Source organism: Olea europaea, unplaced genomic scaffold (assembly GCF_002742605.1).
Source record: "Olea europaea var. sylvestris unplaced genomic scaffold, O_europaea_v1 scaffold2960, whole genome shotgun sequence".
Taxonomy (NCBI): domain Eukaryota; kingdom Viridiplantae; phylum Streptophyta; class Magnoliopsida; order Lamiales; family Oleaceae; genus Olea; species Olea europaea.
Genome location: NW_019248217.1, coordinates 2,674 through 27,536, shown reverse-complemented (window position 1 = coordinate 27,536; position 24,863 = coordinate 2,674). Strand labels below are relative to the sequence as shown.

Here is a 24,863-nt window from a genome sequence, read left to right as displayed (position 1 = left end):
ACCAGATTTTGAACCTCAAAAGCTCCTTTTCGCTTTTCAAAAGCCATGCGAAACAGGCTTATAGTTCTAGACATGTTGCAATGGAGAGAAACTTTTATAGACTACGTCTATATTAGCTACAATTTTTGATTTTTGATTTTTTATTTTTTATATTTATGCAATCAACATTAGTATATATAATGAAAGATAAGAGAAGACTTCTGAATCCACGAGTCTTGACCTCGAGCTCTACTTAACTAATCAAAAACTGAGCTTGGCCTAGCCCTTGACTCAATTTGATGCGGGTCCAAATCGGCCCATTAGCGAACAACGATTCGAATTCATTGTCATTCCTAAAGGTCAATTTTCAAAAGGAAACCTTAATTACTGACATATTTATCTATGTTTAAGAGCTAAATATTATATAAAATATTAAAGATATTAAGTGTTAACCTTCCAATAAAAATCACTAATTTCTTGTACATCCAATATGAAATTTTATTTGAGTAATTAAAAAAAATTATTTTTATTAGGGGTATATGCTAAGGATTAAAGGATCTTCGTTTCTTCTAAATTCCGCAATCCGCTCCACCTACCTAAAAGAAACAACTCAGAGCAAGTCAACAGATCTGACGGCCAGAGATTAATTCTACTGAATCGACGGTCTCTAGACAACTGTACATAATGATATAAACAAACACCAGCATAAAATTTTACTTCCCGAAAACACCCCGTAGATGTTAAAAAATATCAATTTGGTCCCCAAATTTCTGCTCCATAGTCCTAAGAGTTCAGATCGAAGGCAATTGTATTTAAGATTCACTGGAGTTCAGCTTCGAATAAAGAGATCATATGGAAAAGGAAAAGAATTTGGAAGTAAAGGAAGACGAAGAAGCAGAAGCAATTGAGTTGGTTCTGTTTCAAGTATCTGAATGCTACGTGTATTTGGTAATTTGATGTTCTACTCCTTTTAGGGTTCAGTATGATAAATTTTTAGGCTTGAAATTTTACAATTATATCACTCTTAATTGGGCTTCTATTTAATTATTTGTATTAGATGGTGATTGACTGGAAGAGAGGAATGATTGAATATAGTGTTCAATTTATAGCATATTACTCCCAGATTGTCAGAAAATATTGAAGATTGTAATAGAGTTTGGTAGTCTTCTAATTGATGTTAGATTCTGATATGGGAGATTTGTTTGAAAGCTGTTAACTTTTGAGTTGCTTGAGTGATGCGCAAAAAATAAAAAATAAAAAAGAAAATGAAAAAATAAAAATTATATATATATATATAAAATAAAATAAAATGGAAACTTTGATTGGCAGCAAGGAGATCAGGCAATATTGAATCGTTTTGTGTCCATGGAATATCGTTGTCATTTAATATTGTGCACAGGGAACATGATGTGAAGTCCGCTTCATAAAATTGAAGCAATGACAAGAACAAGTCTTTGTCTCGATATTGAGGCATTTCCAATAGAAGTTGATCTTAGTATTGTTTTCAGAAAAGTTTTAAGAGGCATTTAATTTATTTGGTTATTTGAGGTTGAGGATAGGAGATTCTAGGAATGTGGATCTCTATATGCCATTGTTCAGTAGGTTGGCAGCCTTTAGTCTGGTGTATTGATCGCAAGCTCGACAATGTGGGTGCTACTCTTTTCTTCAGTTTTGCCTTCATCTAGGAGTTTGATCATCATTGTATTATGAAAAACATACTCCAAAATAATGAAAATTCAGTAGTCAGAACTAAGGGCACATTCACAATGATGGTGGAAGATAAATTTTTTGAATAGATGTTTCAATTATAGAATTTTCTATATTCCACCGTCTAAGGTCTCTGAATGGTAAAGGGGAGGTTCTATAGGTTTATGCAAGACATGTCTCTACATCCTAAATCATCATTCCTTTAATGTAATCTCGGCGCAATGCACGCTTATTAGCATGTACTGTCAATAAATTAGTTATTAGCATTTTCTATCAATAACTTATTTGTACTAGTATAGTGGCATAGCCATACATCCATCTTAACATCCTCATTTCCATCATGCATTGATCTTATGGATATTTTGTTCTTAACAGCCAATACTCAATACTATAAAGTGTAGCACGTCAAGTATCAATTCTGTGAAAGCGTAAATTTACCTTTTAGTAATACTCCTATCATATAGATTCCCTATACCAGTTCTCCATTACATTCAACCTGCTCTAGTCTTATGCATTTTCATTCTCTTTACAGCCTCGTTCTTTGTACATGATACAACATAAATTCCCCAAATTACCACGCTTTTAACACCTCGACCATCAGCTGTGTAAAGTCAACTGACTGATATGTAATAAGGTTACAAGGTCATAATGAAAAGCTCAAGCAACTTTCATATGCGTGCTATTGCATATCAAATTTTATTTATTAATGGTTCCATTTGTGTAATCTAACTGAACTGAGTGTGTTTGGCATTTGTGGTTCCTTTTACCACCATTACTTATGTGGATAGCTTTGAAGTCATTTTGATGTCAACATAATAATTCTCTTTATATTGATCGCAGATACCTCCACGGAAAACTGCAGCTTCTTACAGGTTTCTCTCTAATTTCAAATCAGTGAATTGACTTTGTTTCTTGACATGTGTTTGTTTAATCTTTGACATTATTCATTTCATTCATGTCCATGCTTTGTTATGATAAATTGTAGAAGAAAGGAACCTGTGTTTTCTATTTGTTGGCCATCCACCATAATCTTGTATTCTCTCTCACCCATACTTGCCGGTTAATAAAGTCATTTTGAAGAATAAGGAAATCCAATATAAGATTATACCTACTTCCATCCCTAATGCTTGTCCAAATTTGTAGTGGCTATGTTTAAGAAAAAAGAATTAGTAATTTATGAAATGCTTTGACTCCCTCTTGTTTGTTCTGGGATTAACTATCACGAAAGATGAAGTGATTACATACTCAGAAGAGAAAAGTAAATGCTGAGGCAAGCAAAAGGACAAGATAAAAAGAGAGAGCTGTAATGTCATATGAAGAGTCACCATTTAATATCTAGTAGCTATGGGTGATTCCTTTTTTCTGGATGAAGTGAAGAGGATGCAAGCAATGCTTCAGTTTGGTTAGTATAAGCCTCATCTTGGGAAGAATTTATAAACAATTTAGCCCCTGTTTGTTTCCCATTCTTTCTCCATTAAAATGAAAAATATGACCATTATTCATCACATCAAGCCATCAAATTTGAATTTTTATCTCTTGTGTGGGGCTCATAACGACTATATTTTTTATTCTCATTTTTGTAAAAATAGGAAACAAACGCCCCCTTAATTTATAAATAGATAGAAATGAGTGATGAATAAGTGTATATTACCTATGGGTCCATGTAGCGTACTGCACATAAGTATGAGAGAATTCTTTGTTGAGTTGAGTTGTAGTCCAGGAACAAATAAATTATCTTCAGCACTGCATTTGAAAATCTTTTAGTTACTTGTTTTTGTTTGTTTAAAGCTTGTCTAAATTAATTTGAACGAAACCATTTAAATGAACCTTGCAATGGTCATTGGACGTACATTCATCAAAATTTTGGAGTGTGTACATATCTATTTTTGTTTTTCCAATACATGAGCCTCCTATAAGTTATGGTTATAAGCTTTTACATTACATCTAAAATTTGCACTAGAATATGGAGATGTAGATGACATACTTACATAATGATATAAACAAACACCAGCATAAAATTTTACTTCCCGAAAACACCCCGTAGATGTTAAAAAATATCAATTTGGTCCTCAAATTTCTGCCCCATAGTCCTAAGAGTTCAGATCGAAGGCAATTGTATTTAAGATTCACTGGAGTTCAGCTTCGAATAAAGGGATCATATGGAAAAGGAAAAGAATTTGGAAGTAAAGGAAGACGAAGAAGCAGAAGCAATTGAGTTGGTTCTGTTTCAAGTATCTGAATGCTACGTGTATTTGGTAATTTGATGTTCTACTCCTTTTAGGGTTCAGTGTGATAAATTTTTAATCTTGAAATTTTACAATTATATCGCTCTTAATTGGGCTTCTATTTAATTATTTGTACTAGATGGTGATTGACTGGAAGAGAGGAATGGCTGAATATAGTGTTCAATTTATAGCATATTATTTCCAGATTGTGAGAAAATATTGAATATTGTAATAGAGTTTGGGTAGTCTTCTAATTGATGTTAGATTCTGATATCGGAGATTTGTTTCGAAAGCTTTTAACTTTTGAGTTGCTTGAGTGATGCGCCAAAAAAAAATAAATAAATAAAATAAAAAGATTGGCAGCAAAGAGTTCAGGCAATATTGAATCGTTTTATGTCCATGGAATATAGTTGTCATTTAATATTGTGCACAGGGAACATAATGTGAAGTCCTCTTCATAAAATTGAAGCAATGACAAGAACAAGTCTTTGGCTCGATATGGAGGCATTTCCAATAGAAGTTGATCTTAGTATTGTTTTTCAGAAAAGTTTTACGAGGCATTTAATTTATTTGGTTATTTGAGGTTGATGATAGGAGATTCTAGGAATGCGGATCTCTATATGCCATTGTTCAGTAGGTTGGCAGCCTTTAGTCTGGTGTATTGATGGCAAGCTCGACAATGTGGGTGCTACTTTTTTCTTCAGTTTTGCCTTCATCTAGGAGTTTGATCATCATTGTATTAAGAAAAACATACTCCAAAATAATGAAAATTCAGTAGTCAGAACTAAGGGCACATTCACGATGATGGTGGAAGATAAATTTTTTGAATAGATGTTTCAGTTATAGAATTTTCTATATTCCACCGCCTAAGGTCTCTGAATGGTGAAGGGGAGGTTCTTTAGGTTTATGCAAGACATGTCTCTACATCCTAAATCATCATTCTTTTAATGTAATCTCGTTGCAATGCAACGCTTATTAGCATGTACTATCAATAACTTAGTTATTAGCATTTTCTATCGATAACTTATTTGTACTAGTATAGTGGCGTAGCCATACATCCATCTTAACATCCTCATTTCCATCATGCGTTGATCTTATGGATATTTTGTTCTTAACAGCCAATACCCAATACTATAAAGTGTAGCACGTCAAGTATCAATTCTGTGAAACTTGTAAATTTGCCTTTCAGTAATACAGTAATACTCCTATCATATAGATTCCCTATACCAGTTCTCCATTACATTCAACCTGCTCTAATCTTATGCATTTTCATTCTCTTTACAACTCGTTCTTTGTACATGATCCAACATAAATACCCAAAATTACCACGCTTTTAACACCTCGACCATCAGCTGTGTAAAGTCAACTGACTGATATGTAATAAGGTTACAAGGTCATAATGAAAAGCTCAAGCAACTTTCATATGTGTGCTATTGCATATCAAATTTTATTTATTAATAGTTCCATTTTTGTAATCTAATTGAACTGAGTATGTTTGACATTTGTGGTTCCTTTTACTACCATTACTTATGTGGATAGCTTGGAAGTCATTTTGATGTCAACATAATAATTCTCTTTATATTGATCGCAGATACCTCCACGGAAAACTGCAGCTTCTTACAGGTTTTCTCTCTAATGTCAAATCAGTGAATTGACTTTGTTTCTTGACATGTGTTTGTTTAATCTTTGACATTATTCATTTCATTTCATGTCCATGCTTTGTTATGATAAATTGTTGACAAAAGGGAGCGGTGTTTTCTATTTGTTGGCCATCCACCATAATCTTGTATTCTCTCTCGCCCATACTTGCCGGTTAATAAAGTCATTTTGAAGAATAAGGAAATCCAATATAAGATTATACCTACTTCCATCCCTAATGCTTGTCCAAATTTGTAGTGGCTATGTTTAAGAAAAACGAATTAGTAATTTATGAAATGCTTTGATTGAAGAGACAACTTTTGAAGCTTTGCCTTAACTATAATTGATACTGTGGAGTTGTAGGCCATATTATATTTTGACTCCCTCTTGTTTGTTCTGGGATTAACTATCACGAAAGATAAAGTGATTACATACTCAGAAGAGAAAAGTAAATGCTGAGGCAAGCAGAAGGACAAGATAAAAAGAGAGAGCCGTAATGTCATATGAAGAGTAACCGTTTAATATCTAGTCGCTATGGGTGATTCCTTTTTTCTGGATGAAGTGAAGAGGATGCAAGCAATGCTTCAGTTTGGTTAGTATAAGCCTCCGCTTGGGAAGAATTTATAAACAATTTAATTTATAAATAGATAGAAATGAGTGAAGAATAAGTGGATATTACCTATGGGTCCATGTAGCTTACTGCACATAATTATGAGAGAAATCTTTTTTGAGTTGAGTTGTAGCCTTGGAACAAATAAATTATCTTCAGCACTGCATTTGAAAATCTTTTAGTTACTTGTTTTTGTTTGTTTCAAGCTTGTCTAAATTAATTTGAACAAAACCATTTAAATGAACCTTGCAACGGTCATTGGATGTACATTCATCAAAATTTTGGAGTGTGTACATATCTATTTTTCTTTTTCCAATACATGAGCCTGCTATAAGTTATGGTTATAAGCTTTTACATTACATCTAAAATTTGCACTAGAATATGGAGATGTTGATGACATACCTGTTGCTGGAACTTCATTTCAGGGGATGGGGGTTGAAACTATAATTGAACTTTTCTTTCTTGTAGGGCTGATGATTGGAATGTCAATAAATGGGAATGGGAAGGCACTCTGAAAGTTATTAGCAAAGGAGAAGAATGCATCATCAGATTAGAAGACAAGAAGACAGGTGGATTTTTTGGAAATAGATATAAACTAATGTTCCATAACTTGTCTAAATGTAGTTTGTTGATGACCAATAATATGTCTAAAATAGGTGAATTGTATGCTCGAGCATTTTTGAGAGAAGGGGAGCCACATCCTGTGGAGCCTGTTATAGATAGCAGCAGGTTTGTTAAACAAGTCATAAAATTTATTTCACTTCTTATGAGAGCAATTTTTGAAATGTTTAAAGTGGTGTGTTATTTCATTTGGGGCTTCTGATATTTGTCTGCACGAATTCTCATGACTTTAAACCCAGTCACTTATGTTGCTCTCTAACTCATTCTGTTAATTCTAAATTATTGCAGATATTTCGTTCTTCGGGTAGAAGAGAATATTGGTAATTTTGAATTTCCCTCTCTTCTTTTAAATTTTTTTCTTTCATTATAAGTTCTGTTTCTTGAATGTTTATCAATTGATTGTAGCAGAATAGAGTTGTCTAACAATGTTTTATTTCTGTATTGAGGTTCATTCACTTCTAACTGATATATGTATTCCCAGCATGGGCACTTTAGTAACAAATTTCAATGACGATTTAACAGTTTTGATGGATATTTTATTAGATATATTTTATGAAGACTTTCCATGTATAGAGCCTTATTTTAAGAAAGTAATTAGAGTTTTATTTAATAAATTTTCTATTATTTTCCTATCTAAAATAGACCAGTTTAAAATCTAAATAAAGGGGGATTATGCATTGTAATAAATTTTCTATTATTTTCCTATCTAAAATAGACCAGTTTCTCCCTCTAATTTCTCTTTATTCTCTCCACTTTCTTCTCTTTTCCTCTCTACTTTTCTCTCAATTCCCATTCTTGTTCATTGCATTCTACATCAATTTGGTATGGAGATGATTTGTGCATTTGCTTGTCGCCATATTGCCAGTGTCGTTGTTGTAATTTGGTCAGGAAGGATTCTTTGGGTAAGATGTAGCGGTGTATTTCATCGAAGTCAAGTTCTTTTAGTAGGATAGAAATGATGGAGATCTTGTTATATATATCATATGAAGACTTTCCAAGTTGATACTCTTATTATATGAAAAGTAATTAGGGTTTTATTTAATAGATTTTCTAACATTTTTCTACTTAAAATCAGACTAGTTTAAACCCTATATAGAGGGGCTTATGCATTGTAATAGGACTTGATTATTGAATAAAGTATATTTCTCCTTCTAATTTCTCTTGATTTTCTCCCTTTTCTTCTCTCTCCCTTTCCTCTCAAATTTCTTTCTTTATTCGTTGCATCCTACATTAGGTTCACTACATAAGAACCAAGATTCCGATTTTATATCTCCTTACAAGAAGTATCTTTGCTCATAATGTAATTATCTAGGTGCTTTTTTATAGCCTTTTCAGTGAAAAGGGACAATTTTTATAGTGTTGTATATATTCCAGTAAGAGATGTCGAGTGACAATATTAATATGTATGTGGCCACCTGGATGGAATGCCAATATATATCTCTCTCCTGCTATTTTATACTTTGACCCGTTTCATAGACATTACGGTAAGATATGCTGAGTGCTGCTCCTTCCAGGATAATTATATGAATTAGTTTTTAGCATATTAAACGGTCTAATGTTTGATGTGGCACCCGGATTACATCCTCTAAAAAGGACAAGAAACTTTTATGTGGTCAATCACCTGTACTGCTGTACAGCAATTTGGGTGCTACTTAGAACTTCGGGTGAAATCAAGCATGTTTTGCTTGTATCTCAAGGTTGGCCTCGATGCCTAAAAAATTAATTTGTTGTTGCCTTTTTGATGTATTATTACCATTCATTTCTTATTTTTCTTCTCTACGTATCATCTTATGACTTAGGCACATGTTACTTCAACCCTTCTGCTATTACATCAAGGTCATGCGAGGCAAACCTGAACTAGTTTAAAAATTTTCTTGTGGAAAATATTTTTTTCTATTTATTTTGGGAAGGTCCCTTCACACCCCCCAACCTGAGTCTTAAAGAAGTTTGACAAAGTGCCATCAAATTTTTATGAAGCCTTTTTTCGCATCTTTGGTATTTGGTCATCTCTTGCTATATTAAAAATGTTTATTGAGGGCTGGTTAATAGACATGAGAGATTTGGTTGCTGCTATACCATGTTGAATTGATAGGACTCTGATAATTATTTCTTAAGAAGATTAAGACGTTAATTTTCTCTTTAAACATCATATGGAAAATCTTTTATATACTGTTAGGATAGCTTTTGCTTCTAACTTTGCATTTTGTAGAATAGCTTCCTAAGGAAACCACCTTAGGCTAGCTTTCTCTAAAAGACCTTTTAATCATACAAATCACTTTCAATAAATTATTTAAACAGACCAAAAAGTAGTTGCTTAGTCTAAAAAGCAGCTTTTGACTTTTCAAAAACGATGCCAAACAGGCCAGTAGTTTGATATCGACCATATTTAAATCTTATAAGTCATGTCCTTTTTTGTCCTTGTGTTTGGTTGATCCATTCCTCCATTCTCTTGTGATTATAGTTAAGCAATTTATTTGTGGAAGTATTGAGCGCAAAACCTTCAAGCAATAGGTGAACTTGTGACAACATTAGCTACCTTAGAAACCTCTTAACTTTGCAAGGTGGACATCTGCCTTTTTTCCCTTATTTTTCTAAAATTAGTGACACTTCTTAGTCTTTCCAGGAATTACCCAGGCTCACCTCTATTAAAAAAATTAAAAGACAAGGTTATCGAGTCATTCCCCGAACATATATGGGATTGGAGTTCTATGATTATCTACAGGGTAGATTGTGGACTTCGGATTATTATCTTTTAGTCTTTGTTAATTGTAGGAAAATGAGAAGCACATGTTGAATCTTTCTGTTGGCTTTCCAAATTAATTCTTGAATAGAATTAAAAGATGTGAAATGAGTTCTTCTAGCTGCTTTACATGCGTTCCTTCAGATCATGGCATTTATTATGTGCTTTTTTCCACAAATTGTATTTTGTCATCACTTCTTTTGAGTTATTTATTGCTCGTGTATAGATACAGTAATACTCAAATGATACTGATTTAAATCGATGTAGGTGGACGCCTTCGACATGCTTTTATTGGTATAGGATTTCGAGAAAGGCCTGAAGCTTATGACTTCCAAGCTGCTCTCCATGACCATATGAAGTACTTTTCAAATCCTCCTTATTTTTACCTTAATTCTTTCAATTTTGAGTTTTGTTTTAAATTTCGTTCATTAATTTTTTCTGAGTTATACATTTTGTCTTCCCTGGTTTTGGGGGGATGGGTTCGAGTTTAATGTATTCAACTTTTGAAGGTACCTGAATAAGAAGAAAACTGCTGAAGAGATGGAACAGCAACACCAGAAGACTTCTTCAGTTGATTACAGTTTAAAAGATGGGGAGACCTTGGTGCTTCAATTAAAGAATGTAAATTGCTCTAGTATCATATTTATGAATTTTCGCTGTAGTTGCATATACATCTTATAATACCCTTTTCGGTGTTCAGCAGAAAGGTAGTGGCAACATAAAGTCCAAGTTCTTTGAGCAAGGCTTGAATAATCTTTCCTTGGAAGACAAGGGCACCAAGAGAGAATCGACTGTAGGTATCAAATTGCCTCCACCCCCATCTGCACCGCTCTCGCCTGCTGTTACTGCTCAAAATTCTCCCTTGGGATCGCCCCCCAAATTTACTCTCAATGAAACTTCTAAAGCCGACGCATCCGAACCTGAAAAAGAACAACCAAAAGGATCGGGATCTTATGAAGCTCAAAATCTCCAAGATATACCAGACGATGATTTCGGAGATTTTCAAGCAGCTGGATAACTCAATCTTGGAATTTGATTTCTTTGTACTTGAAATTTTTGAGTTGGTTCCATGTTTTATGGGTTATATATAAAGGTTTTACAGGCATCGTTACCATGTATTTTTATTTTTTATTTTTATCAATTTCATATATTTTGCTTTCTTGTATGGTACTACAAGAGTTTTTTTCTTTCGTACTTATGAAATTCCTTGTTAACTGGTACATGGCTTTAGAAATTTACTACGTAGTGGTCAAATGTGATGGGTCAATTGCACCCAATTCCTAAATACTGCTTTACTCTGGGTGGTGCCCTCTTGTGGCATGTTAAGCACATATAATTTAATAATACTAGTCGAGACAAGAGATTAGATTTTTTTTTTTTTTTTTTTTGGGTCCTTTTCTTCTTTAATTCTGATTAGTGTAGTCTGGTTTAAGCTGTCCATGTCCAACATGTCTTTATGCACACAATATCAATGTTCTTGGATTTCGTGGACCCTAATTACAGTGTTGGCAATTTGTTTCCATTATATAAGTACATTAAGAACTCATATTTCCTATGTTATATGATGAGTACGACGGGGGATCCTTTTTTGCCGGTGTGAGGCATGTGATCTCCTCTTATAAAACTTTCTTAATTGGTGAAAAATCTATGGCATCGAAGTGAAGGAGCAATCTCAGAGCAATAAAGTAAGGAGAGACGGAAAATAACTTAAAACAAGATAACCACATTCTCGAGAACAAATGAACCTTGAAATCCATACTGAATGGCATTCTCACTACGATCGTTCGTCAGTGACAGATGACTCGAGAAAAGAAAAGCACCAAGAAATCATCTCTAATTCAACCACATGTTTTTGATATAATACTTGACGCCCCAATGCCTAAGCGTTCTCAATTTTGATGATATTGAGTTCATGTGATAGAATTTTGGCCGTATTATTGTGCCCTTCCTCACATCCTCAACTCTCATGAATTTCAAAATTTTTGACAATAACGCATTCAATCTTGTGCATTCCCTTGCCAACAGTTGCAAAAACATCAAGAGCGCAATCATTCTAGTGCAATTTCTCCAAGATATCGACCTCCAATATGAACTTACGCCATCTGATTCCTTCAGCATGAATATTCTTTAGTGATTTACTACTCAACTTCATCGTCTCTTGTGGTTGTGGATCTAAATTGTCATCTGATGTGAATCTTCACAAGGGTCATGACTTCAGGCAGTGAGCGAGAGACTGCAATCTAAAGCTGATATACAAGCATAACAAAAAAGATCATAACAAGGAAATCAACTGCTGTAATAGACTAATAGTAATGTAAGCCAAATCCAACACTTTGAGATTCTGCAAACTATATAGAATGCTGGTATAAACATCCATCCTTGCATGATAATGTAGTTCGCACAAGTTTTCTCTAGCAGACGATGCCGTAACCTCGTTTCCTATAAGTTGCAGATGCAATCACAACATCCTGAGTATCCTGAAGCTGTAGGGGTGGAGCAAAAAAAAAAATTTCATTACGGACGTGAGTTAAAGGGTGTTTGGGAGTGATTTTTCACCATAAAAAATTAATTTTTTGATCGTTATTTCACAATTTCAGTCATAAAGTTTGACTTCCTTTCTCACAGGTGACCTCCACTTTTTTCCTAACGGTTAAAAAATCAATTCTCAAAATTGCTTTCAAACGGAGCCTTAATAAAGGTAATAATATAGAAATAATGTATCAAAAATGGCATAATTTGTTCGATATCTTACAATTGCTCCTTACCAAATTAATGCTTTGAAATAAACAAGTGATAATTGGAGAATGCATTGTATCAAACTCACAAATTCACTAATTCATCCTACATACCATATAAGGATACTACTATAATCATTCAAGATGTTGAATCAAATTCTAAATTTTATTCAATTCGTCTAAGTATTAACTAGTCATTCTTAGCTCGGAATAAGAGGGTCCGACCTTATCCGAACTAAATATGAATTAATATCCGATTTTTATCCGTCGAATAAGGTGGTTTGTTCTGACTTTCAAATCAGGTCATGTCATTATTTTGGGTGTAACATGTATTAAATACATAAATAAATAAAATATCTTAAATTTAAATAAAAGTAATTATGTAATTGGTAATATTGTTGTCAAATATAAGCTGTTATTTAAGTAATATTTTCAATTACACATCAAATTTCCAGCAATTTCCTAAATCATTACTTAGGATGGCTAAGTTATGAAGAAGTCAAACCTATATAATGTTCCAAGTGTATATTTATTTGAATAAATAAAAACATAGATCAATAGAAAAATAAATATTAGGATCATAATATTAGTATTTATTTCATTTAATTTCACAATTAGTCACTATATCATGAAAAATTTTAAGTCAGTCCTTTTCTTTTGAACCAAATGATAAGCTAATGTTAACAAATATCCACGCCAATCACTTGCGTGTTAGCTCTTAAATGGTTAAACGAACAACTAAGACCTTAAATTTGATTGTGCAACTGAAAATTGGCAGAGTGGAACCTAATTACTGGTAACACATATCTCCTTTTCCGTTACTCGTTCACGTATACGAAAGGCGGCAAAATTGGAGCTCAAATTGGAACAAAAATGCAGTTTTTTTTTTTTTAATCGTTATCATTAAATAGTCAAGAAATAAATCGTGGAGTATAGATTTTTTTAACAGAATTGGTACCCAGAAAACAATAATCTTCTTATGATTTGTTGTTGCAAAAAATTTGACAACGGCCAATTACAAAAAGATGACTGTCTTTTTGTATTAATGCTTAAAAAAAAATCTATACTTATAATATTGCTCTTATTGAATTAATAGTGACGATTTAGTCGAGAAAAAACTTTAAAAACTAAATTGAAACTTTGCAATAATTTCTCACCATATATCTAATGGAATTCTAGTACACGTGAAGAACCCAAAAAGAAAAAGGCTTCAACTCTCTCTCTCTCTAGAATTATTATTTATTATTACTCGTGTTTCAGTTTATTTCTCGCCGCTTTAAAGCTAATAATTTAGATGATAATAGTTCATTATCAAGATTCCTGCTTCTGGGCCATACCATTTTTCTGTATTTGTAAGTATTTCGTTTCAACGTTTACTAATTTTTTATTTTTGTAAATTATTTTCGAATTTTAGTCACTTTTTCCAAAGTTTCTCTATATGCTTTTGATAATTTTACTGATTCTCCAATTATGCTGCTTTCTGATGAAAACTGGTGTGTGGTTTTAGTACTAAAAGTAACTGTTTGCTTTTCTCTGTGTAGGTACGTGTGTGTTTAGTTCTCCAGTATAATGAATTTGTGTTTTTAGGAAGATGGAAGTTTGAGGAAAGATTTTGACTTTACTATTATTTAGTGTTTGATGATTTAATTGATGGGTTTCTGGGGTACTTTTACTGGAAATTTGATGAAACTGAGAACTCCTAACTAAACTCTTGAGTGGCTTGTTGTCGCATATCAGTGAAGTGTCATTCCTTATTTAAATTCTTGGTGTGAAGTTCTATCTTGGAGAAGTATATTTATTATATAGGGAATTTAAGTTAATTATCAAAATTAAGAATTGGAAAGGGGATTGTGTGCTTAATGAGAAAAGAGAGGAAGGATCTTTAGTGCTTTGTTTCTGTTTAGTAAGTTGTCCTGTTAATCATATGTGATTTCTTTGACACACAAGGAGGTCGTATTAGTATTGTCTTTCAATTTTCTTGTTTTGGAGATGGATATCATTACTGGAAGCAGCTATTGCTGAAAAGATATATGGCATATACATTTTTATTTATGAATTGAGCTTAGCTGTCAACTGTTTTCAGCATTTGGTGGTTTTTTTCTTCATTAGAGGCCTTTTCGACTGTAGAAAATCACATTATCTTATGCTGGAAATTTTGTTGTACTCGGAACAAAGCATTTCATGCAAGTCTCATCTCCATATGTAATTTCGTAGTTGTGAAGTGACGACATCTTCCAACTTGGACCGAGTGAAGCCAGGTGGCATCTAACAAATAGACATGGATTTTAAAGGTTTAGCCTGGGCTGATAATGTATATGAGAAGTTTGAAGCTATGTGTTTGGAGGTGGAAGAGGTTATGCGACAGGTAAAGCCTCCTTTCCATCCTTCTTTAGCTTTCTCTGTAAAGCTTAGTCTCTCCTTTTCAATGTTGGATTGTCTGTTGTGTGTGACCGTTTGTTATTTTGTTGTTTATCTCTTATGTATTTGTTTACAAAAATGAATAATGTTTTATAGTATGTTAAAGCTAATACCTAACTTCTTAGTAAAATCTCCACAGGCAGATTTTACATTTTATTTCATCAAAATCTTTATTGTAGCTAAAGAAACTAGCTGGATTGTTGTTCCTTTTTCTTTTGGAAAACAACTGCATTTGGGCATTGATTTATAACGAAAGTTTATCAAGTTGGAAAATTACAGGATACTGTTAAGTATGTGGAAAATCAGGTGCAGAAAGTTGGTATCAATGTCAAGAAGTTGTATTCAGAAATCATGCAAGATTTGCTTCCTCTATCTGGTGTAGATCCTGTGAAAGTAGCTGCTGGTGATGTGTCTCTTAGCCCTTGTGCTCATTTGGATATGAACGAAAAGCCAAAAGCTATGCTTGAAAATAGTGACTTAAAGAAGGAATCAACTGAGGATAAATTGAATGCTGATGAGGATGTGGGAAAGAAATTGTCATTAAGTGGACTTGGTAATGTATATGATCTTTTATCACCATAGGTGAAGTTTCTGCTCAAAATGCATAGGGCCTGCTTCTGCTTTTTCTTTTTGTAGAAAAGCTTCTTGAGGAAGAAACCTTGAGCCAACTTCCTCTAGGAGCTCTTTTGGCTAGACAAAGCCTATATTTGGCCCCTATTTTCTCAAAAACTCATTTTTTTAGAATTCATTTTCAACCGCACATTCTCCCATAAAATAATATTACACGTAAATAAAAAAAACATTTCCTTATTTTTTAACCACACATTCTCCAAAAAAATCATTATTACAAAATACATTTTTTCCCAAAATTGCATTTTAATGGAGTTCAAACAAAGGGCAAAGCATTTCGAGAAAGTTATTAGTTCCAAAAGCAGTTCTTAATCTTAGAAGCAGCTTTTGGCTTTTCAAAAGCCTGGCTAAATGGACCCTTATTCTTGTATATTCTACAAAATATAAAGAAGTGGGATTTGATAAATATCACCTTGTTGCTTTGAAACAATTTCTGAGAACAATCATCCTTTGAAAATATCTGTACTAATGACTCCTGTAACAGGTGACAAGAGAGGCACATCCTTGTTGTGTAACTTGAGAGAAAGTTGCGTACCTCCATCTGATCAGACAAATGTGATGTTATCCACAGATTTGGTTGGAAGCTGTAATTCTGTGGATGCTGTGATTACTAATGATTCAATCATTAAAGCGCCAGGTGAATCATCTACTTCCAATGTAACATTATCAGTTGATTGTGCCAGGCAAGATGCAGAAGTTTCTTGTTATACCTCATTTTCTCATCCCCGGCCTTCAGAATCTATCAGTATTTATTTGTGGTTGACTACTTCAATCCTGTATAATAATTTGTTCTTCAGCTACATTCCTGGATGTGGATGGTGATGTAGTTTCTCAACAAGGCTCAAACATAAGCAGCAATAAATGCGATATTAAGTCTGGTAATGAGGAGGTTATCATTTTTTATGAAGGTGCTTTTAGGATCATAGGATGAAAGGTTTCTATTTTTGTCTTCTTGGGAAAAAAACAAAGTATTAATGTGACGTTAAATAAAGAAACATTAAGTAGTTGACTAACGCTCTAACTAGTTCAAGCCACCGCAGCAGATGACAATGAAAGAAACTCATTTAATATAATTTTAATGATATATTGCTGTAATGAATTTATTTACACGATCATGCTCTATATTTTCTGTGGAGAAAAAAAAAATGTCGGAAACAACCAAAAGGGCCAAGTATGCACGTTCAGTCTTGTGTACATTTACGTGCAGGACACGAACTCAACTTTATTGTCCTCTGGATCCAGTTTTTGCTAAGATGCATTATTCCTTTTCCAAATCTTTACTGATGTATATTTCTACAGTGGCTGAAGATAAATTTGATGTTGGTGTCATCCACAATGATGAAGTTGTTGAGCCAAGAGCAGATATCTTAGAGCAATATGATAAATCAAATTTAGAGGAATCATGTGTCATGGTGGAAGGGGATATGCTCCGTTTTTTTCTTCAAGAAACTGCCAAACAGAAATCATTCAAGGTTCGATCTCTCTTTGTGCGTGTGCGCGCGCTTGCTCATGCGACTTTCTATATTTATGATTTTGACTTAATTTTATTTCAGAAAAAGATTCGTGAAGCTTTTTTGTCAAAATTGATATCAAGGAAACCAGAGTACCACAAGCTTTTTGTCCAATATGGAAATCGAGATGGAATGGAAGCAACAGAGATGGTGATTCCTGGTTCAAATAAAGTCTCTGACAATGCGAAATTGCAAGGTCTTAATTTTTCTGATTCTGACTGGGAGCTTCTCTAGATTTGCTGCTGCTGTGAGTGTATTGCTTTCCCTCTACTATAACTATGCGGATGGTATGAATCGAGAATTCAGAAAATACTCTAATTAGTGTTTGAACAAATCAATAACACACATTGTACATAGAAGTCCATATGTTCATGCTTCGTGGCCAATCTAATATTGGTATTTTGCTTATATGTTTCTTTTTATGTAACATATTGGTGGCATATCTGTTTAAAATTTTCATTGCTTTCGGATAACTTCCATAAAGTCCAAGGCTTTTTATCTTTCTACTCTTTTGTGGACGCTATTTTTATCTTTACTTGAAGGGATTGAAATTTAGGGTAGATACACCAAATCACTTAAAGATGGAGGTGTTGATTCGCAATGATTAATACTGCTTGTAAGTTTGTAGCCGCATCCATATTGCCAAAGAATAGACGTGCAAATCGCATGAAAATTAAGTGGCGTACAAGGCAGAAGGAGTCACTAGGATTCTCTTGAACTGGGTTTTTTATATTGAGTTGTTTCATTGATATTTTGTGCTGTATGAATATCCAGTATTTCTACTCTATCTAATTCATATTGTGCCTTTGATAAGTTGGATTGTACAGTATTAAACAAAAAAAATAAGTTAAAATTTTGTCTACTGTACTATCTATCGTATCTTAATATGCTAATGCTTAAATTGACTTTAGAAATCACCAAAAACTTCATGCGAAGAATTAGTACTCCTCTCCAATCCTTCGGGGACAATAGATGCATACAGTAATATCAGGCGGTCCCCGCATGCACAGGTGGCTACAGTCAGCAGTGATTTCTGGTATTTTGAGTTTCGACTCAATCAGTTGCTTGTCTTTCTTTTAAGTATGAACTGTTGGATGTTCATCTATTCTATACTGGGAAAGCTTTTAATGTTCAGATTCTATTGGGGTTTTCATCCTGGCTATTGTTCGCTCCACAGCCTCTGCGAAGGGCATTGAGCACACTGTTATTCAGATTCTATTGGGGTTTTCATCCTGGCTATTGTTCGCTCCACAGCGTCTGCGAAGGTTGTTGAGAACACTGTTATGTACTAGTCGTCCTTGATGGTTTTTGTCTCTTTTAAGCACCAATTCTCTCCTTTATGTTCTGGTGAAATGCTCCTAAAAGAGACTGGTTCTGGTTGAGTATGTTTTTATCGACCCAACTCGCACAGGTTTTCATAGCTATGTTAAACACTCATTCTATCTAACGCTAAGAGGGCACTTATAGACGTGAAACAGTATGAATCAAAACAAGGATCGATTTCGTTTATTGAGAACTGACCAATGCTTTACATTAGAACCAGCTTACTACAATATTACCGTCAGAACCTGCGGTCAATTAATTAATTCAGGCAGCTCTTTCATGCCAAAAATAATCAGTAGTACAATTCAATCACCATCTTTTTCTTGCAATAAGTAAATTTTTGGCTCTAATCTTCTATCACCGATCTTCAGCAAAGAGAGCTGCATAGAGAAGCTCGTTCCAAGTATCTGGTAAGCCAGGAAGGCACCAATGGCTGCAATCGAGCCCTTTTTGCAAGCTGTAGTACGTTGGATGTGCATCCTTTCGATATTGTGAGAGTAATGTGATGTCGAGTAGATATACTGGTTTCTTGATTCTACGTAGCACTTTGTTTACAACAACGGCAGACGAGGGTATGGAGGCTGGGTATTTCAGGCCAAAGAATGGTTGTATCTCTCGACTACATGATTTTGATGGCTCACGCCAATCCTTGCCCCTGTAGTTGAATGATAAGGTCGATTACATGAATAATTTTTCACCACTCGATTTGGTTCATTAAAAGATCTGTAGTAAAAATAAATCTATAATAACAATTTTTGACTGTGTTAATCGTAGTTTACCCCCCTTGTTTATTTTAGAGCTCTTGATATAATCTTATAAAATTATCTATCGAGCCATTAAACGCATCTTTTGTTAACTTTTCATCATGGTAGTAAATATATTACAAGAATGTTATGTGTACAGTGCTGTATACATACAATACTCTTACGGTCGTGGGCCATCGATTATTTTAATCGTGGTCTCATCTCTTGTATGTAAAAGAGCTATCAATTATGATGTCAAAATTACTGAAGCATTGTTCAATATATTATTATAGATTGTAGACTATATAGTTTATCTTTTGATCCCGCTAAAAGTTTATGTCAACTATGGTAGTACGTAAGGAAGGTAAATATCCCACCACACTTATTTTCTTTTTTATTTTATCTTTATACTTTTAAAATCATATTTAAAAATAAATAAATAAATGGACAAAAAGTGATTATATTTTTATTTTCCTCCCAACCCTACCTCCTAGAAATCCTTTACGAGGTAGGGGAGTGGGAGTGTCATCCCACCTGCCTCATTGTCATCTCTATTAGGATGCTAACACAGTGTTGTCAAGCGCATAATTTAGCATGAAATTGAGTGAGGAAGAATATTGCACTTTAGTAAGAAAATTGAATGCTTACTCGTAATGTGTGGGGGAAATTCCTTGGAAAAACACTTTGGTTTTTGAAGGATCAATATTTCTATCGATCCATCTTGCCCATGTGTTCAACCCTTTATAGTAAGCAATCAGACGGTTCATATCTTTGTACAATTTGCCACCCTCTTCCATGTAATCCCATCTGAAATAAAATTCATTGAGTCTCCTGTTCTACCAGAGGTTATTATTTTTTCTATTTATTTTCAAAATGTTAATCTTACGGTTTAGATCTTCCGGTGTGAGTCCACCAATGCCATGAGTTGAAAATCAACATATCCATTCCTCTCCATGCATCTCCATTTCGGATTGAGTCGAGCTTGAGAACCCGACCTGCCTGTTGGCTCTCCAAGTCCACGAGGTACGGCGTGCTATATAATAACAATTTCATTCCATAATCCTGTTTCAAATTATAGTTAGATTCTAATGAGAAATTGAACTATGTCCCTAATAAAATTGACAGGAGATGTGGACCATTTAATGGGTTGTCCATACAATAGTAGACAATGTTTGGCATCCCCACATAAAAAAAGATACATCCCTCCGTGCCTGGAAAGCGTCTCCAAGAGCTTTTTTAAACATGAAATGTTCTCAATTTTAAAAAGTCAACTTTTAAAATCATGCTTCAAGAAACTCTTTAAATTAATATTCTAATTTAAAGAGTTGAAAAATAATTAAATACATTCAAAGTATTTCAATTTTCAATATTGAAAAATAATATTATAATATAAAGAAAAGTTAGTTAAAATAAAAAACAGTGAAAAATAATAAATATTTTTTTGGAGCAGTAAAATTAAATGTTAAATATAAAAAGCACGTTGAAGTGCTTTAAAAAAAATTTCTCTCTAAATTTATAGTTACTCTTTAAATTATATAATATGCTCTTTAAAAATAAAGACACTCTCAAAGTGTTAAATTTTTAAAAGAATCTTCTTTTTGGCAAAGAAGTGACAAAACGAGAAGTAAATCAAATTTAACATATAAGTTTACTGCCATTGGCAAATTAATTTATAAAAGTTTATTTGTGGGCCTAAAGTTTTTCACCTAAAAGTTCCAAATAAAGGATATAACCAGCCAATTAAAAGCATACCCCAAATGCCTATCCATTTTCAGTTCCAAAATGCCTTCCACCGACTAAAGTAAATTCCACATTCCAATAATATCGAATTCATGTTAGGTAGGGATGTATGGATTATTGGAAAATAGTGTACTGAATGACTCTTCACAAATAATCGATTCATTTCCCTTTCCTCCCAAGACCCAAATTCAATACGATGGCTAAGGTGTACACACAACTTTACACCCCCTTCACATGGAAGAGGGTCACGAATATTTTATTATATGTGGGCCTCCTCCATGTGAGGGGAGTGTAAGGCTGCGTGTACACAACCCTTGAAAATTCCACCTAAATCTAACCTTTCCGCTACTGCTCAGGTCATCGACGTTGGCGCCAATCACAAATTTTCAGCATTGTAAATAAAAATGAAATTTTTACTGCATCAATGTTGCAGGGAATAGTGTTGTTCAATTTAACTTGCTACACATGTCGGACTGATAAATTTTAAAAGTTCTACTCCATTTATTCTATGAGTTATAACACAATAATTGTCGGGGGAGTGAAACTAGAAAAATTTGGATTCAATGAATACACATTAAACTTTTACCTTCCCAAACTTAAGGAACAAGGACATAACATGAATGCACTATAAAAACTTATCGGTTTGGCTAAAATTTATCAAGAAAAGTAGTTGAAATCAAGTGGCTATGAATAGCTTGGCCAGATTGAATATCTTCTCAATCCCATAAAAAATGAAAAAAAAAAAGATGCATGTAATTGTGTTAGTCGTAGTTGGAGAGACTGTATACCTGGTTTATTTGTGACGATTTACTTAATGAAAATATTTAGCTTTCAAGCAAAAAATAAAAATAAAACTATGGGCTCAAAACTTACCAAGAATACAAGTGCGACAATTCCCTCTCTTCTTATAAGTGTAGTCCTCGCCTTTGGAATCCATGAATGAATCATGCAACTCAGTGATTGCCACATGTTCAAACTGAGTGAGTCACCCACAAACATGATCTTCTTCCCTCTCCATTTCTCCAAAAATTTCACCCCATTAAACCTACATTAAAAAAATAAATAAAAGGAAGTAAGTCGAGCCGAGTCTAGCCTAGTAAAGTCAAGTCCAAGTTACAAAATAATCCAAGTTGAGTCCACCTCACCTTGGTAAGTTACATGAGAAGGGCTGCCATCTGTATTTGAGGTACATTTTATCAGGTCTTTTGTACTTACCACAGTTGAATTCATCCTCTATGAAAGGACAAGTTGAGAAATCATATAGAGGATAAGAGGCATCAAAAACCCATTTGCCTCGGAAAATATTGCAGCCGCCTGCAGCTCCGACGAGTTTTCCGCCGGTGGAGCTGGTGGCATTTAAGTCAGCATGTGCTTGGCGTGAAAACAAGAAAAGTAGTGAGAGAAACAGCGTTTTGAAGACGAAGCCCATTCTTGGACTTCGATCCAAGAAAATTTTTAGTAAAGAACGAGTTTTGAACAAATTAGCGTCGTACTATGCACACTATGTTGAGTGTATATACATATATATATATATATATATATACACATCACACACTTGCATGAGGGAGAGAGGAAGAACTGCAAGGCTTATATTGACCTGATCTGCCGGGATTTACGAATTATTTTATTTCAGTTTGATTTAATGCCGTCTAGGTTGTACGCAAGCCTCTAAAATATTAGCATTTTTATTTTGGACCTACTTCAGAAATCAAAGTTCTTTGAAAACTCCATCAAGCAAAACTCGAAAAAATTTGCTTAATTTTATTTTTTAGTAAAATTAAAAAATCTTTACCGAACTTCACAAAAACTTTTGAACGCATTTTATTATACTTCAACAAGACATTTACATATTTTTGAAATGTAATTCTTATATTAAAAAAAACTAACTAGTGATTAAGTTTGAATTATGTTAAATATCGAAGAAATAAAAATGAAATTATAATATAGTGTCATACGTTTCACATAAATAATTTTTTCACTTATCATGAGTACACAAAATTTAAATAAATTGATAATTTGAAACAATGGAAATGGCCGACAGCTAGCATGTGGGATATGTTGCTACATTTATAACTTGTGGTCAACTTTTTAAATTAATATTTTCTCATGTTTTTAATAATTGTATGCACGTATAGTTTACAAATATTTTAGATGTCAATTTCTAAATTTAGTATTTGCATTTTAATGTAAAGTAACTCTAATAAAAGAGTTATGAATATATTGCATGCATGGTTATAAAAAGGAAAAGAACAAGTATTGAAGTGAAAGATAGTCTTACTTCAAATGAGTGGGATATTTGAAGAAAAATGTTGAAAATTAGAAGTTCGATAGATGAAAAGTTAGCAACTTGTTAGGAGTAGATCTTGTAATGATTTTTGTTAACATGACAATGAATAATCATATTTATATGATATTGAATAACATGTTCAATAACATGAGTTCTATATCCCTAAATTTAATTGAACCAGTTATTTGAACTGATAATTAACTAATTTTTTCCGTGTAAAAAGAATCTCAATACCAGTTAAAGGTATAGAGTTCTTCAAAAATCTCAAAATCTATACTTATTTCAGCTCTCACAAATCACCAATAATACAAACTAAAAACACAAAAGAGATAAGATGGCGATAGATTTGGACTTTGCTATATTGATAGGTTAAATGTAGGGCCTCCAATTAAATGAATTTAATATGTACTCATTTGTCCATAAAATCACAGTCCAAAACTACATAAAACCCTGATAATTGGCACTTTCAAGAAAAGCCACTTCAAATATTTGCTTAGGCTGTATCCGTAAGTACTTCAATTAGCACTTAATTTAAACCTATCATCAAAAAGTATTTATTGATTTGCACTTCAAACTTCTCTTAAGTGTGACTTTCTTTCTAAATAATTGCTAAAGAAAAATACAAATCATGGTTATTTTCAATGCACGTTTCATAATTTCGTTATTGTTGAAACGTGTGAAAACTAAATTGAATCAAAGATAAAGTAATAAGAATCCCACTCAGATTTACGAAGTTGAACATCCACTACTTGAAGTTCTGGTTGCCTATGCTTGGAACTTTTACTTTTGGAGTAATTAACCAAATAATTTTGTAAAACATAATAAAAAACAATAATTTGGAATTATATATTTGTCCTCTCAATTCTCAATTATGATTATTGACTGCATTTACTTAACAAAGGGCTAAAAGATTACCATTCAAATCAATTATGGATTCGTTGGAGTGAATGGTTCCTAAGGAAAATAATCTCAAGCTCAATTTTATCAATTCTTTTATCGTGAAGAAGGTATTCGATGAAGTATTCCTCTACTGAATGGATCACCTTAGCATATCCCCGAGGAATGTGTTGAGGGTTGCAATTTATAAACCTTGATTATTGTTATTGGAACTAAGGGAGTGTTTGGTTCCACTTTTTTGCCCGATTTTCAGCCCTTTTTGGACCGTTGGAGCCTTGCAAGCCGGACTTCCATGTCTCACAAAGGGGCCCACATACAGAACAATAACGGTCATAAAATCCATTTCTTCTGGAAAAAAATCGGAACCAGACACACTCTAAATTAATAGGTTCATTAGAAGAGTCAAGCAATTTTTATATAACTCGATGGATTGAATTGCCAAGTTAATTGAACCACTCCAATGAGATCGTCAAGTAAGCACACGAAATACATAATTGAGAGCTGGAAAGATGGCATGGCACAGCTGTTAGAAGGGGTGGGTTATTTATTTGTAAACTTTTTGCTACAAAAAAATTAATTAAAAAGTTATAAAATTGTTGGGCAAGGGCCTATTTGTGGTTATAGCCATGTCAAAACTGATAAGTGCATTTTACACACTTATTTAGACAACAGAATATGAATAGTTGTTAGTAGTGTTGAAATATCATTTAATTCTATATAAATTACATTTTGCAAGACAATATTAATGAATATAATGAGATTTAGTAGAAACAAGCGAAAATGACTAAGCTGGATGAAAATCAAAGTTTAGGAACCAAAGTGCCAATAGTCAAAAGATGACCTGGAGGAAGAAATGAAGATATGAAAGATTAAAGACCAATTTTGCGAAGACATGAAGCATTGGAAAAAGAAATGAGAAAGAAGTCAAGAAACAAGAAAATGGAGTTTAAGGACAAAAATGCAAAGAATAAATTTTCATTTGAACTATGCTATAGCATACCTATATCTTTCATGCGGTCGCATGGCTGAATTTTATTGAACTATGCTATAGTATACGAT

General features: G+C 33.4%; 3 protein-coding genes across 8 annotated transcripts; 2 read left to right on the top strand and 1 right to left on the bottom strand.

Moving 5' to 3' along the window:
* Positions 1-693: 693 nt before the first annotated feature.
* On the top strand, positions 694-10,740 carry LOC111384631 (uncharacterized protein At1g03900). 4 transcript variants are annotated; one of them, XM_023008936.1, is made up of 8 exons: positions 694-927; positions 5,503-5,534; positions 6,628-6,728; positions 6,816-6,888; positions 7,069-7,100; positions 9,788-9,878; positions 10,030-10,141; positions 10,221-10,740. In XM_023008936.1, the coding sequence occupies exons 1-8, from the start codon at positions 832-834 to the stop codon at positions 10,536-10,538; spliced, it is 855 nt and encodes a 284-aa protein (XP_022864704.1). In that variant the 5' UTR covers positions 694-831; the 3' UTR covers positions 10,539-10,740. The 4 variants fall into 4 exon arrangements, with proteins under 4 accessions (XP_022864704.1, XP_022864703.1, XP_022864706.1 ...); XM_023008935.1 differs by lacking the exon at positions 5,503-5,534 and adding an exon at positions 2,527-2,558; XM_023008938.1 differs by lacking the exon at positions 694-927 and adding an exon at positions 3,694-3,941 and having other exon boundaries at positions 10,224-10,740.
* Positions 10,741-13,414: 2,674 nt separating this feature from the next.
* Positions 13,415-17,320, top strand: LOC111384634. 3 transcript variants are annotated; one of them, XM_023008941.1, is made up of 7 exons: positions 13,415-13,607; positions 14,470-14,620; positions 14,953-15,226; positions 15,788-15,940; positions 16,101-16,181; positions 16,603-16,775; positions 16,857-17,320. In XM_023008941.1, the coding sequence occupies exons 2-7, from the start codon at positions 14,534-14,536 to the stop codon at positions 17,046-17,048; spliced, it is 960 nt and encodes a 319-aa protein (XP_022864709.1). In that variant the 5' UTR covers positions 13,415-13,607; positions 14,470-14,533; the 3' UTR covers positions 17,049-17,320. The 3 variants fall into 3 exon arrangements, with proteins under 3 accessions (XP_022864709.1, XP_022864711.1, XP_022864710.1); XM_023008942.1 differs by lacking the exon at positions 13,415-13,607 and adding an exon at positions 13,660-13,796; XM_023008943.1 differs by lacking the exon at positions 16,101-16,181.
* Positions 17,321-18,294: 974 nt separating this feature from the next.
* LOC111384633 (protein trichome birefringence-like 39) lies at positions 18,295-22,271 on the bottom strand. The gene is made up of 5 exons (XM_023008940.1): positions 21,766-22,271; positions 21,494-21,665; positions 19,767-19,942; positions 19,529-19,687; positions 18,295-18,792 (listed from the first exon to the last, which is right to left on the bottom strand). Exons 1-5 carry the CDS (start codon positions 22,047-22,049, stop codon positions 18,495-18,497), a joined length of 1,089 nt encoding a protein of 362 aa, XP_022864708.1. The 5' UTR covers positions 22,050-22,271; the 3' UTR covers positions 18,295-18,494.
* Between the last annotated feature and the right edge of the window lie 2,592 nt (positions 22,272-24,863).

Excerpts from the sequence above, each read along its gene's own strand:
- LOC111384631 (XM_023008936.1), top strand. The coding sequence starts at position 832 with ATGGAAAAGGAAAAGAATTTGGAAGTAAAGGAAGACGAAGAAGCAGAA. Across the intron at positions 7,101-9,787 it reads TCGGGTAGAAGAGAATATTG|GTGGACGCCTTCGACATGCT; the intron begins GTAATTTTGAAT and ends AAATCGATGTAG. Across the intron at positions 10,142-10,220 it reads TGGTGCTTCAATTAAAGAAT|CAGAAAGGTAGTGGCAACAT; the intron begins GTAAATTGCTCT and ends TTCGGTGTTCAG.
- LOC111384634 (XM_023008941.1), top strand. The coding sequence starts at position 14,534 with ATGGATTTTAAAGGTTTAGCCTGGGCTGATAATGTATATGAGAAGTTT. Across the intron at positions 14,621-14,952 it reads TGGAAGAGGTTATGCGACAG|GATACTGTTAAGTATGTGGA; the intron begins GTAAAGCCTCCT and ends GGAAAATTACAG. Across the intron at positions 16,182-16,602 it reads TAAATGCGATATTAAGTCTG|TGGCTGAAGATAAATTTGAT; the intron begins GTAATGAGGAGG and ends ATATTTCTACAG.
- LOC111384633 (XM_023008940.1), bottom strand. The coding sequence starts at position 22,049 with ATGGGCTTCGTCTTCAAAACGCTGTTTCTCTCACTACTTTTCTTGTTT. Across the intron at positions 19,943-21,493 it reads TTGTCGCACTTGTATTCTTG|GATTATGGAATGAAATTGTT; the intron begins GTAAGTTTTGAG and ends AATTTGAAACAG. Across the intron at positions 18,793-19,528 it reads ATTTCCCCCACACATTACGA|GGGCAAGGATTGGCGTGAGC; the intron begins GTAAGCATTCAA and ends ATTCAACTACAG.